General features: G+C 48.1%; 1 protein-coding gene across 1 annotated transcript in view; it reads right to left on the minus strand.

The window, feature by feature from the left end:
* The window catches only part of LOC139375690 (slit homolog 1 protein-like), a 186542-nt gene that overhangs the window by 153471 nt on the left and 18812 nt on the right, over positions 1–14259 (minus strand). The window contains exons 2-4 of the mRNA XM_071117499.1: positions 10619–10690; positions 6013–6084; positions 1348–1419 (exon numbers count right to left, since the gene is read on the minus strand). Of these exons, the coding sequence (XP_070973600.1) occupies positions 1348–1419; positions 6013–6084; positions 10619–10690 (216 nt within the window). The remainder of the gene's footprint in view (positions 1–1347; positions 1420–6012; positions 6085–10618; positions 10691–14259) is intronic.

A 14259-nucleotide genomic window follows, 5' to 3' on the forward strand; every position in this document is an offset into this window, starting at 1 on the left:
CTACCCAACACACTCAACAACAACAACAAACTGTCCCTGCTACCCAACACACTCAACAACATCAAACTGTCCCTGCTACCCAACACACACAACAACAACAACAAACTGTCCCTGCTACCCAACACACTCAACAACAACAAACTGTCCCTGCTACCCAACACACTCAACAACATCAAACTGTCCCTGCTACCCAACACACTCAACAACATCAAACTGTCCCTGCTACCCAACACACTCAACAACAACAAACTGTCCCTGCTACCCAACACACTCAACAACATCAAACTGTCCCTGCTACCCAACACACTCAACAACAACAAACTGTCCCTGCTACCCAACACACTCAACAACAACAACAAACTGTCCCTGCTACCCAACACACTCAACAACATCAAACTGTCCCTGCTACCCAACACACTCAACAACAACAAACTGTCCCTGCTACCCAACACACTCAACAACAACAAACTGTCCCTGCTACCCAACACACTCAACAACATCAAACTGTCCCTGCTACCCAACACACTCAACAACAACAAACTGTCCCTGCTACCCAACACACTCAACAACAACAACAAACTGTCCCTGCTACCCAACACACTCAACAACATCAAACTGTCCCTGCTACCCAACACACTCAACAACAACAAACTGTCCCTGCTACCCAACACACTCAACAACAACAAACTGTCCCTGCTACCCAACACACTCAACAACAAACTGTCCCTGCTACCCAACACACTCAACAACATCAAACTGTCCCTGCTACCCAACACACTCAACAACATCAAACTGTCCCTGCTACCCAACACACTCAACAACAACAAACTGTCCCTGCTACCCAACACACTCAACAACAACAAACTGTCCCTGCTACCCAACACACTCAACAACATCAAACTGTCCCTGCTACCCAACACACTCAACAACATCAAACAAACTATCCCTGCTACCCAACACACTCAAATGCTCCATTATTCAATTATCCTCACACACACACACATAGTCATATGAGCATTAGTCATCAAGCGTACTCTGCAGATGACTTTTCAACAATACAGACAACGCACTCCGAGTTCTACTCATCCAGTGTTCATAAGCACACCCACACACTTCCATGGCAGGAAGCCGGTAAAGGGTGAGCGAGAGAAGGCATGTGGGTACTCACATACAAGGAGTAAGATGGGGAAAGTGTGTGTACTCACAGGAGTGAGACAGAGAAGGCATGTGGGTACTCACATACAAGGAGTAAGATGGATAAAGTGTGTGTACTCACAGGAGTGAGACAGAGAGTCCGTACCGAAGAGACTGTGTAAGATAGTAGACATAAGAGTGTGTTGTACTCACAGACGTGACAGTGCAGGGTTCTTCTGAAACAGCAGTTCTGGAAGGTTCTGCAGTTGGTTTCTATTCAGGCGCCTGCCACAGAGAAAACATTATTAGTGCAGCAGATACAGTGAACTCTGAAAGTATTGGGACAGTGACAGATGTATTGTTGTTTTGGCTCTGTACTCCAGCACTTTGGATTTGACATGATACAATGCAGACTGTCAGCTTTAATTTGAGGGTATTTTCATCCATATTGTGCACAGTCCCATCCCTCATTTTAGGGGACCAAAAGTATTGGGACAAATTCACTTATATGTGTATTAAATTGGTAAAAACGTAAGTATTTGGTCCCATATATATTGCACTCAATAACTACACAAGCTTGTGACTCTACAAACTTGTTGAATGCATTTGCTGTTTGTTTTGGTTGTGTTTCAGATTATTTTGTGTCCAATATAAATGAATGGTAAATAATGTGCTGTGCCATTTTGGAGTCACTTTTATTGTTAATAAGAATTCAATATTTCTGAACACTTCTACATTAATGTTGATGCTACCATGATTATGGATAACCCTAAATGAATTGTGAATAATGATGAGTAAGAAAGTTAACACACAAAACTCATCCCCCCCAAGACATGCGAACCTCTCTCCATTACAATAACAGGAAGGGTTAGCATTTTATATCATACCTCCAAGACATGCTAACCTCTCACCATTACAATAACAGGAAGGGTTAGCATTTTATATCATACCTCCAAGACATGCTAACCTCTCACCATTACAATAACAGGAGAGGTTAGCATTTTATATCATACCTCCAAGACATGCGAATCTCTCACCATTACAAAAACAGGAGAGGTTAGCATTTTTTGGGGCGTATGATATCTGTGCGTCTATTCACCCGATATGGATGAAAATACAGTATGAACTTTAACCTCATAGTCAGTGTATAATTTCCAATCCAAAGTGCCGCAGTACAGATCCAAAACAACAAAATGTGTCACTGTCCCAATACTTTTATAGCTCACTTTTTGTACCGGTCCAGTATGCACTGGAAATCAGCTCTGCACTGTGGGGCACAACTCAATGATGAATGGTATATTATTTCTGCAAATTGCACACCAACACTGCATATAGCAATACATTACACATAGCAACACGTTATTGTTTATAAGTAGATTGTATTTCAGTTCACAACCATAAGAGGATATTTTGACACTTCATTTCAACAGTCCCCTATAGACGTATCAGTTATGTGAACACATCCAGTTTGCATCTGCAGGGGACTAAGAAAACAATGGTTACTAAAGAACATTTGCAGAGGCAGAAGAGCTGAAGCCCCCAGGCAGCTTGGCACTGCCTTCTCCTCCCAGGGATAATGAAGGACGGCTGGAAGGCTTTATGCAAATACAACCATTAGCAAAATCAGGAACAGACTGATGCTAATTGCCATTTAAAAACACAGCTTTATTCCGTCTCAATGCTCCACTGGAAACACATGGGAGTTATTGGAGGTGAATGGGACTGAATGGGAGAGGAGAGACAGGTCGGGTCGTGCCTGTAATATAGCATAGACCGTTGTGTGGGCCCAGAGTCATAGACAGATACACAGACTGGGTTGGAGATGGAGAATTATTAAAGACTTGACTGGGTTTCTAGCGGCTCCGTTCATACTTAACTGGACACCTTAAGATGACCTACGTTAATATTATGTCCAGAGGTGGACCTGCTAGTTAGTAGCTTTATACTATGTTCAACGGAAGGTAAATGTTGTGCACAGATATAGTTGTTAGACCCATTCACTTCGAGATGACACTACGTGGTCAACGGTATGTCGACACCCCTTCAAATCTGTGGATTCGGCTATTTCAGTTACACCCGTTGCTTACAGGTGTATAAAATCGAGCTAACCGCCATGCAATCTTCATAGACAGACATTGGCAGTAGAATGGCCAAACGGAAGAGCTCAGTGACTTTCAACATGGCACCATCATAGGATGCCACCTTTCCAACAAGTCAGTTCGTCAAATTTCTTTCCTGCTAGAGCTGCCTAGTCAACTGTAAGTGCTGTTATTGTGAAGTGGAAATATCTAGGAGCAACAACGGCTCAGCTGTAAAGTGGTAGGCCACACAAGCTCACAGAATGGGACAGCCGAGTGCTGAAGCGCATATCGCGTAAAAATCATCTGTCCTCAGCAACACTCACTACCGAATACCAAGCCGTCTCTGCTTCATGAAATGGATTTCCATGGCCGAGCAGCCACACACAAGCCTAAGATCACCATGCACAATACCAAGTGTCGACTGGAGTGGTGTAAAGCTCTCCACCGTTGGACTCTGGAGCAGTAGAAACGCGTTCTCTGGAGTGATGAATCACGCTTCACCATCTGGCAGTCTGACGGACAAATCTAGGTTTGGAAGATGGCTGGAGAATGCTACCTGCCCGAATACATAGTGCCAATTGTAAGTTTGGTGGAGGAGGAATAATGGTCTGGGGCTGTGTTTCATGGTTCAGGCTAGCCCCTTAAGTTCCAGCATACAATGACATTCTAGACGATTCTGTGCTTCCAACTTTGTGGCAACAGTTTGGGGAAGTCCCTTTCCTGTTTCAGCATGACAATGCCCATGTGCACAAAATGAGGTCCATACAGAAATAGTTTGTCGAGATTGATTTGGAAGAACTTGACTGGCCTGCAGGGGGCCCTGACCTTAACTCCATCGAACACCTTTGGGATGAATTGGAACACCAAATGCGAGCCAGACCAAATCGCCCAACATCAGTGCAAAGTCACTTTAACTATACATTCATGTACATACAGTACTACCTCAATTAGCCCGACTAACCGGTGCCTGTATACAGGCTCGCTACTGTATATAGCCTCACTGCTGTATATAGCCTCTCTACCGTATATAGCCTCTGTACCGTATATAGCCTCTCTACCGTATATAGCCTCTCTACCGTATATAGCCTCTCTACCGTATATAGCCTCTCTACCGTATATAGCCTCTCTACTGTATATAGCCTCTCTACCGTATATAGCCTCTCTACCGTATATAGCCTCTCTACTGTATATAGCCTCTCTACCGTATATAGCCTCTCTACCGTATATAGCCTCTCTACCGTATATAGCCTCTCTACCGTATATAGCCTCTCTACCGTATATAGCCTCTCTACCGTATATAGCCTCTCTACTGTATATAGCCTCTCTACTGTATATAGCCTCTCTACCGTATATAGCCTCTCTACCGTATATAGCCTCTCTACTGTATATAGCCTCTCTACCGTATATAGCCTCTCTACCGTATATAGCCTCTCTACCGTATATAGCCTCTCTACCGTATATAGCCTCACTGCCGCAAATAGCCTCTCTACCGTATATAGCCTCTCTACCGTATATAGCCTCTCTACCGTATATAGCCTCACTGCCGCAAATAGCCTCTCTACTGTTTGGCCCTGTCCGGGGGTATCATCGAATAGGGCCACAGTGTCTCCTGACCCTTTCTGTCTCAGCCTCCAGTATTTATGCTGCAGTAGTTTATGTGTCAGGGGGCTAGGGTCAGTCTGTTATATCTGGAGTACTTCTCCTGTCTTATCTGGTGTCCTGTGTGAATTTAAGTGTGCTCTCTCTAATTCTCTCTTTCTTTCTCTCTCTCGGAGGACCTGAGCCCTAGGACCGTGCCTCAGGAATACCTGGCAATAGGACTCTTTGCTGTCCCCAGTCCACCTGGCAGGGATGCTGCTCCAGTTTCAACTGTTCTGCCTGCGGCTATGGAACCCTGACCTGTTCACCGGACGTGCTACCTGTCCCAGACCTGCTGTTTTCAACTCTCTAGAAACAGCAGGAGTGGTAGAGATACTCTGAATGATCGGTTACGAAAAGCCAACTGACATTTACTCCTGAGGTGCTGACTTGCTGCACCCTCGACAACTACTGTGATTATTATTATTTGACCATGCTGGTAATTTATGAACATTTGAACATCTTGGCCATGTTCTGTTATAATCTCAAACCTCTCTAGGTTTCTTCCTAGGTTCTGGCCTTTCTAGGGAGTTTTTCCTAGCCACCCTGCTTCTACACCTGCATTGTTTGCTGTTTGGGGTTTTAGACTGGGTTTCTGTACAGCACTACAGACATCAGCTGATGTAAGAAGGGCTTTATAAATACATTTGATTGATCAAATCTCTGTACACTTAAGCCTCACCACAGGTTCAGTGACCAACTGAAGAGTGTGTCTGATGTAGTCCTCAAACACACTGGGTGGGGCCATGTTGGGGCCATGTTTGTACTTCAACCATCATGTGTGTGTGTGTACTGCTCCGTTACGTACTGTGGCTTACACCACATACTGTATGGGGGTTTTACGTGTTCACCCGTGGTGTGGTGAGCGTGTTCACCCGTGGTGTGGTGAGCGTGTTTGTCCGTGTGTTGTGTTACCCTGCTGTTTACAAGCTGTTCAACAGACTGTCTGGTAAAGACTCATGTTCCAGTGATGGACCAGGGCTGTGGCTGAGCCTCCTGGAGAAGGACGGGTTAGGTAAACCCATGGTAAAACCTCTGCAAAACTTGCCTGCTCCCAGGCCGCCACCCCCGATGGACAGGGATGATAAAATAGGGCCAAACCCTAAACCTATTTGAGAGGACATTTGAACACACAGACACATGCTGTAAACCTACTTACAGCCTCTCCAGCTCCTTCATGTCATCAAACGCTCCACGCTCTATCGCTCCAATCTGATTCTCCATCAGCTGCCTACAGAGAGAGAGAAAGAGAGAGAGATAAGTGTTAGGGGTTATATCACATAGTGCTGCATTTCTCTAAAAGTAGATGGTAGTGTATAAAACCAACATGTATTGTTTGAAGCTAGCGCATGTGAAAAGCCCCCTCTCCGAGTGCAAGTTCAGTTTTTTGCTCTAACACTACACAGCGGATTCACATAATCAAAGTAGTGTAGCACGAGGGCAAAAAACACCCAAACACTGTTCACCCAGGGGGGGCCCCAGGACTGAGTTTGGAAAACCCTGGTCTTGGGCTTGATGTGGAATCTTGGCCCCGGTGGGCATCACAGGGATTGTAGCCAGTAAAGAATTTCTGAAGGTAGGTTAGTGAGGCAGGCCAATGTGCCTTCAGGCCTAGTGTGGTCTGATGTAGAGGGGGAGGGGGAGGGGGAGGCAGGGGCAGGGGTGAGAGAGGCACGGGTGAGGCAGGGAGGACCAGGGGGAGTCAGGAGTGAGATCCTGGGCTGGGTGGTTCAAAGAACAATGGGGGAAAATGAGACCCAGTGTGGAGCTGTCCTCTGGGCCATGGAGATGTCAGAGCAATGTGTGTGTGTGTCCAAAGAGCTGTCTGGTCAGGTGTTAGCACTGCAGGCTACAAACATACACGCTTATGGAGTGATTTAACATACACACTGCCAAAGCTAACGCACTGGATTTCATATACACACTGCCTAAGCAAACGCACTGGATTTAACATACACACTGCCAAAGCTAACGCACTGGATTTCATATACACACTGCCAAAGCTAACGCACTGGATTTCACATACACACTGCCAAAGCTAACGCACTGGATTTCATATACACACTGCCAAAGCTAACGCACTGGATTTCACATAAACACTGCCAAAGCTAACGCACTGGATTTCATATACACACTGCCAAAGCTAACACACTGGATTTCACATACACACTGCCAAAGCTAACGCACTGGATGGTTTGGGAAGTGTTGCAAAAAAAGTTTAGGGAAAGATAAGCGTCCAGGTCTAAGCGTCCAACAGTAGTGTTCCTTCATCCAGAGTACCGTTCTGTGTGTTCTATGAGGCCTCGCGGCTCCACTCAGCAGTCTGTGAGTACCGTTCTGTGTGTGTTCTGTGAGGCCTCGCGGCTCCACTCAGCAGTCTGTGAGTACAGTTCTGTGTGTGTTCTATGAGGCCTCGCGGCTCCACTCAGCAGTCTGTGAGTACCGTTCTGTGTGTGTTCTGTGAGGCCTCGCGGCTCCACTCAGCAGTCTGTGAGTACCGTTCTGTGTGTGTTCTGTGAGGCCTCGCGGCTCCACTCAGCAGTCTGTGAGTACCGTTCTGTGTGCGTGTGTTCTGTGAGGCCTCGCGGCTTCACTCAGCAGACTGTGAGTACCGTTCTGTGTGTGTGTTCTGTGAGGCCTCACGGCTCCACTCAGCAGTCTGTGAGTACCGTTCTGTGTGTGTTATTTGAGGCCTCGTGGCTCCACTCAGCAGTCTGTGAGTAGCGTTCTGTGTGTGTGTGTGTTCTGTGAGGCCTCGCGGATCCACTCAGCAGTCTGAAGGTACCGTTCTGTGTGTGTGTGTTCTGTGAGGCCTCGCGGCTCCACTCAGCAGTCTGAAGGTACCGGTCTGTGTGTTTGTGTTTTGTGAGGCCTCGCGGCTCCACTCAGCAGTCTGAAGGTACCGTTCTGTGTGTTTGTGTTTTGTGAGGCCTCGCGGCTCCACTCAGCAGTCTGTGAGTACCGTTCTGTGTGTGTGTGTTCTGTGAGGCCTCGCGGCTCCACTCAGCAGTCTGAAGGTACCGGTCTGTGTGTTTGTGTTTTGTGAGGCCTCGCGGCTCCACTCAGCAGTCTGAAGGTACCGGTCTGTGTGTGTGTGTGTTCTGTGAGGCCTCGCGGCTCCACTCAGCAGTCTGTGAGTACCGTTCTGTGTGTGTGTGTTCTGTGAGGCCTCGCGGCTCCACTCAGCAGTCTGTTTCCTCCCAATCGAATATAAATGCAAATGGCTTTTCCTGTTCCAACTCCATAAATATGGAGAAAAGTTCTGCTCACCTCCAATCACTCTCTCCCTCATTAATTTAGATAGAGGGTGAATAAGAGGAGAAAACACTTATCTAGATAACGTTAAACTATGGTCAGGTTTTTTTGTCTGTCTTTTTCTCTCTTTCTCTCCCTATTTTTCCTCCTTTCAATTCATGTTAAATTTGCTGTCTCTTTCCTTATACCTTTCCCCTTCCCTCTCTCTGCCACCCCCTCCCTCTCTCTGCCACCCCCTCCCTCTCTATGCCACCCCTTCCCTCTCTCTGCCACCCCCTCCCTCTCTCTGCCACCCCTTCCCTCTCTCTGCCACCCCCTCCCTCTCTCTGCCACCCCTTCCCTCTCTCTGCCACCCCCTCCCTCTCTCTGCCACCCCTTCCCTCTCTCTGCCACCCCTTCCCTCTCTCTGCCACCCCTTCCCTCTCTCTGCCACCCCCTCCCTCTCTCTGCCACCCCCTCCCACCCCCCTCCCTCTCTCTGCCACCCCCTCCCAACCCCCTCCACCTCTCTGTCACCCCCTCCCAACCCCCTCCCTCTCTCTGCCACCCCCTCCCAACCCCCTCCCTCTCTCTGCCACCCCCTCCCAACCCCCTCCACCTCTCTGCCACCCCCTCCCAACCCCCTCCACCTCTCTGCCACCCCCTCCCTCTCTCTGCCACCCCCTCCCTCTCTCTGCCACCCCCTCCCTCTCTCTGCCACCCCCTCCCTCTCTCTGCCACCCCCTCCCTCTCTCTGCCACCCCCTCCCTCTCTCTGCCACCCCCTCCCAACCCCCTCCACCTCTCTCTCAAATAACCCCTGTGGCAGACAATGGTTGAATACTTGTTTCAAATATTTGAAATACTTGAGTAGAACTCAATTTAGCTTGGCCTTGTATGCAGAGTTTGAACTTATGGTGCTTATCCCATTAGTACCATTGTGCCAGACAACCTCACAGATCTGATGGATTGTAAACATTTCTGCTCCTGTATCACAGAGTGAACCTCCATTTCCTCTCCAGACAGGAAGTCCTCATGAGAGTTTATCACAGCCACAGGCCCAATCAGCATGCTTCGATTTCTCAGACTGTCTGTCGTGTTTCTGTCTTTTCTTTCCTGCTGTGTTTCTCTGATTGTGTGTCTGGGTGTTTTCTCAGTCCCCCAGCAGATAATGTCTATTCCTGTAAGGTTAAATTAGTCTTCCTGTAAGGACCTTCCCCTGGGGTCGATGGGGGGTTGTGAAGATCAAAGGTCACGCCACTGTTAGTCTGCTGAGTCAGTTAGGGCAGATATATGAGGGTTTCACCGCACCATGACCCCAACAGATAGACGTGTGTGTGTGTGTGTGTTCCCTATGGGAATCAAAAGGTTTATAGCCATGCAGGGAAAAGCTATAGTCTGAATATTAGATCCCCTGTAAGGAGCTGTTTCCTTCTACCTCGCTGGTGACAAGCTGGAGACATGGAGGCATTTAACGGGGACAGAGGGGAGAGAAGGAGGGGGATGGGCAGGGAGGGGAGGGGAGGGGAAGGTGGAAAAGGGAAATAGAGGTTTGGTTAGTATATAAGGGGAGAGAGGCAGGTTGTGAAGTAGAGAGTGGGAGGGGGGATATTAAAGGGGGAGGTAAGTGGGAGAGTGGGATATTAAAGGGGAAGGTAAGTGGGAGAGGGGGATATTAAAGGAGAAGGTAAGTGGGAGAGGGGGGATATTAAAGGGGAAGGTAAGTGGGAGAGGGGGATAATAAAGGGGAAGGTAAGTGGGAGAGGGGGATAATAAAGGGGAAGGTAAGTGGGAGAGGGGGATAATAAAGGGGAAGGTAAGTGGGAGAGGGGATATTAAAGGGGAAGGTAAGTGGGATAGGGGGATATTAAAGGGGAAGGTAACTGGGAGAGGGGGATATTAAAGGGGAAGGTAACTGGGAGAGGGGGATATTAAAAGGGAAGGTAACTGGGAGAGGGGGATATTAAAAGGGAAGGTAAGTGGGAGAGGGGGGATATTAAAGGGGAAGATAACTGGGAGAGGGGGATATTAAAGGGGAAGGTAAGTGGGAGAGGGGGATATTAAAGGTAAGTGTGTGTGTGTGTGTGTGTGTGTGTGTGTGTGTGTGTGTGTGTGTGTGTGTGTGTGTGTGTGTGTGTGTGTGTGTGTGTGTGTGTGTGTGTGTGTGTGTGTGTGTGTGTGTGTGTGTGTGTGATAATTGATGGTATGAGAGCCACTCCGAGACAGCATAGAGCCTATCAGTGAGTTTATAAGAGGTGTATCAGACTGTAGAGTTATTTATTGTGAAACATTCATCATATCTAAAACCACTCCAATATCACCATAATAGACTGTAATAGACAGTTTTTGTGAGACATTCATTATGTCTCATACCACTAACAGCGACAGAAATAGTTCAGTGTCTCCAGAACAGATGAACATTGTCACATCAGCATCATTAACAGTACATTTACATTTAGACAATATGCACAGGGAAAACGTGTGCAGGTGTGTGCATGCACAGTAGATGATGAACACAGTGTAAATGACTTACAGCACGCGGAGGTACTTGAGTCCAGAGAAGTCCGTCTTGGTGATGCGTGTGAGGTTATTCCCATTCAGTTCCCTGCAAACACATATATGTATTATGTATTCAGTGTCTCCCTCTGGGCCTTTTCAGGCCAATGACATAGCAATGAGCGCCAATTGATACCTGAGTCTCAAGCCAACACACACATGAATAAGCATGGACACACACACACACACCTTCCTTGACAAAGTCACACACTTTGCTCCAGGCAGTGTCAACACAGATTCAAATGTGTGTTGAAAATACCAGGTGTTGAAGACTGACACTGGTGGTTCTATAATGTTGTTCAAACTGCTCTTGAATTTACATTGGCATGTAGCTGGAGGGGAAGAGAGAGAGAAAGAGAGAGAAAGAGAGAGAGAGGGTGGGGGGAGAAAGAGAGAGAGAGAGAGAGGGGGGGAGAAAGAGAGAGGGGGGGGGGGGAGAAAGAGAGAAAGAAAGAGAGAGAGGGGGGAAAGAGAGAGAGAGAGGGGGAGAAAGAGAAAGGGGGGGAGAGAGAGAGAGAGGGGGGGAGAAAGAGAGAGAGGGGGAGAGGGGGGGGGGAGAAAGAGAGAGGGGGGAGAAAGAGAGAGGGGGGAGAAAGAGAGAGAGGGGGGGAGAAAGAGAGGGGGGGAAGAGAGGGGGGGAAAGAGAGGGGGGGAGAAAGAGAGAGAGGGGAGAGAAAGAGAGAGAGGGGAGAGAAAGAGAGAGAGGGGGGAGAAAGAGAGAGAGGGGGGAGAAAGAGAGAGAGAGAGAGAGAGGGGGGAGAAAGAGAGAGAGGGGGAGAAAGAGAAAGAGAGAGAGAGAGAGGGGGGGAGAAAGAGAGAGAGGGGGGGAGAAAGAGAGAGAGTGGGAGAGAAAGAGAGAGAGGGGGGAGAAAGAGAGAGACAGAGAGAGGGGGGAGAAAGAGAGAGAGAGAGAGAGGGGGAGAAAGAGATAGAGAGGGGAGAAAGAGATAGAGAGGGGAGAAAGAGATAGAGAGAGAGGGGGGAGAAAGAGAGAGAGGGGGGAGAGCGAGAAAGAGAGAGAGGGGGGGAGAAAGAGAGAGAGCGGGGAGAAAGAGAAAGAGAGAGGAGAAAGAGAAAGAGAGAGAGGGGGAGAGAGAGAGAGAGAGAGAGAGAAAAAAAGAGAAAGAGCGAGAGGTGTCCTTTATAGAGAATATTGGAGTTGTGTAGAGAGACAGGGGTGTGAGAGCACCAATTATTGTAATTATGTCAGAGCACCCCACTCAAATATCACCAGCTCATTTCAAATGGGATCCACGTCTCTCTTCATCGTTCTCTCTCTCGCTCACAATTCAATTGAATTAGCAGGGCTTTACTGGCATTGGAAACATATGTTAACATTGCCAAAGCAAGTGAAATAGATAATAAACAAAGGTGAAATAAACAATAAAGAAATAACAGTAAACCTTATGCTTACAAAAGTTCCAAGGGAATAGAGGCATTTCAAATGTGATATTAAGTCTAAATACATTGTTGTAATGATGTGCAAATATTTAAAGTACACAAGGGAAAATAAATAAACATAAATATGGGTTGTATTTACAATGGTGTTTGTTCTTCACTGGTTGCCATTTTCTTGCAACAGGTCACAAATCTTGCTGCTGTGATGACACACTGTGGAATTTCCCAGTAGATATGAGAGTTTATCAAAATTGGATTTGTTTTCGAATTCTTTGTGGATCTGTGTAATCTGAGGGAAATATGTCTCTCTAATATGGTCATACATTTGACAGGAGGTTAGGAAGTGCAGCTCAGTTTCCACATCATTTTGTGGGCAGTGAGCACATAGCCCGTCTTCTCTTGAGAGCCATGTCTGCCTATGGCGGCCTTTCTCAATAGCAAGGCTATGCTCACTGAGTCTGTACATAGTCAAAGCTTTCATTAAGTTTGGGTCAGTCACAGTGGTCAGGTATTCTGCCACTGTGTACTCTATGTTTAGGGCCAAATAGCATTCTAGTTTGCTCTGTTTTTTTGTTAATTCTTTCCAATGTGTCAATTATCTTTTTGTTTTCTCATGATTTGGTTGGGTCTAATTGTGCTGCTGTCCTGGGGCTCTGTGGGGTCTGTTTGCCTCTCTCTCTATCTCTCCCCTTCCCCCTGCTGTGAACTGGCGATCACTCGGGATAGAGGAAAGGATGGAGACAGAGATGTAAAGAGGTCGTGATAGAGAGATAGGAGGAGGTGGAGAGGGGGATAGAAGGAGGTGGAGAGGGGGATAGAAGGAGGTGGAGAGGGGGACATGAAGAAATAGGGAGTTAGAGATGGAGGAGGTGGAGAGGGGGATAGAAGGAGGTGGAGAGGGGGATAGAAGGAGGTGGAGAGGGGGATAGAAGGAGATAGGTGGAGAGTTAGAGATGAGGAAGGTGGAGAGGGAACATGAAGAAATAGGGAGTTAGAGATGGAGGAGGTGGAGAGGGGGACAGAAGGAGGTGGAGAGGGGGATAGAAGGAGGTGGATAGGGGGATAGAAGGAGGTGGAGGGGGGATAGAAGGAGGTGGAGAGGGGGATAGAAGGAGGTGGAGAGGGGGATAGAAGGAGGTAGGTGGAGAGTTAGAGATGAGGGAGGTGGAGAGGGGGTTAGGAGGAGGTGGAGAGGGGGATAGGAGGAGGTAGGTGGAGAGTTAGAGATGAGGGAGGTGGAGAGGGGGATAGGAGGAGGTGGAGAGGGGGATAGGAGGAGGTGGAGAGGGGGATAGAGGGAGGTGGAGAGGGGGATAGAAGGAGATAGGTGGAGAGTTAGAGGTGGAGAGGGGGACAGAGGGAGGTGGAGAGGGGGATAGAAGGAGGTGGAGAAAGGGATAGAAGTAGTTGGAGAGGGGGATAGAAGGAGATAGGTGGAGAGTTAGAGATGAGGAAGGTGGAGAGGGAACATGAAGAAATAGGGAGTTAGAGATGGAGGAGGTGGAGAGGGGGACAGAAGGAGGTGGAGAGGGGGATAGAAGGAGGTGGATAGGGGGATAGAAGGAGGTGGAGGGGGGATAGAAGGAGGTGGAGAGGGGGATAGAAGGAGGTGGAGAGGGGGATAGAAGGAGGTAGGTGGAGAGTTAGAGATGAGGGAGGTGGAGAGGGGGTTAGGAGGAGGTGGAGAGGGGGATAGGAGGAGGTAGGTGGAGAGTTAGAGATGAGGGAGGTGGAGAGGGGGATAGGAGGAGGTGGAGAGGGGGATAGGAGGAGGTGGAGAGGGGGATAGGAGGAGGTGGAGAGGGGGATAGAAGGAGGTGGAGAGGGGCATAGAAGGAGGTGGAGAAGGGGATAGAAGGAGGTGGAGAGGGGGATAGGAGGAGGTGGAGAGGGGGACAGGAGGAGGTAGGTGGAGAGTTAGAGATGAGAGGGGGATAGGAGGAGGTAGGTGGAGAGTTAGATGAGGGGGGGAGGAGGAGGTGGAGAGGGGGATAGAAGGAGGTAGGTGGAGAGTTAGAGATGAGGGGGTGGAGAGGGGGATAGAAGGAGGTGGAGAAAGAGTTAGAGATGAGGGAGGTGAAGATGAGAGATAGATAGTTAAGAGGGATAGAGAGGTAGATAGGTAAGAGGGATAAAGAGGTAGATAGGTAAGAGGGATAAAGAGGTAGATAGGTAAGAGGGATAAAGAGGCAGGGAGAGATAGATAGGTAAGAGGGATAG

The sequence above is a fragment of the Oncorhynchus clarkii genome, chromosome 20 (genome assembly GCF_045791955.1).
Source record: "Oncorhynchus clarkii lewisi isolate Uvic-CL-2024 chromosome 20, UVic_Ocla_1.0, whole genome shotgun sequence".
Lineage (NCBI taxonomy): Eukaryota > Metazoa > Chordata > Actinopteri > Salmoniformes > Salmonidae > Oncorhynchus > Oncorhynchus clarkii.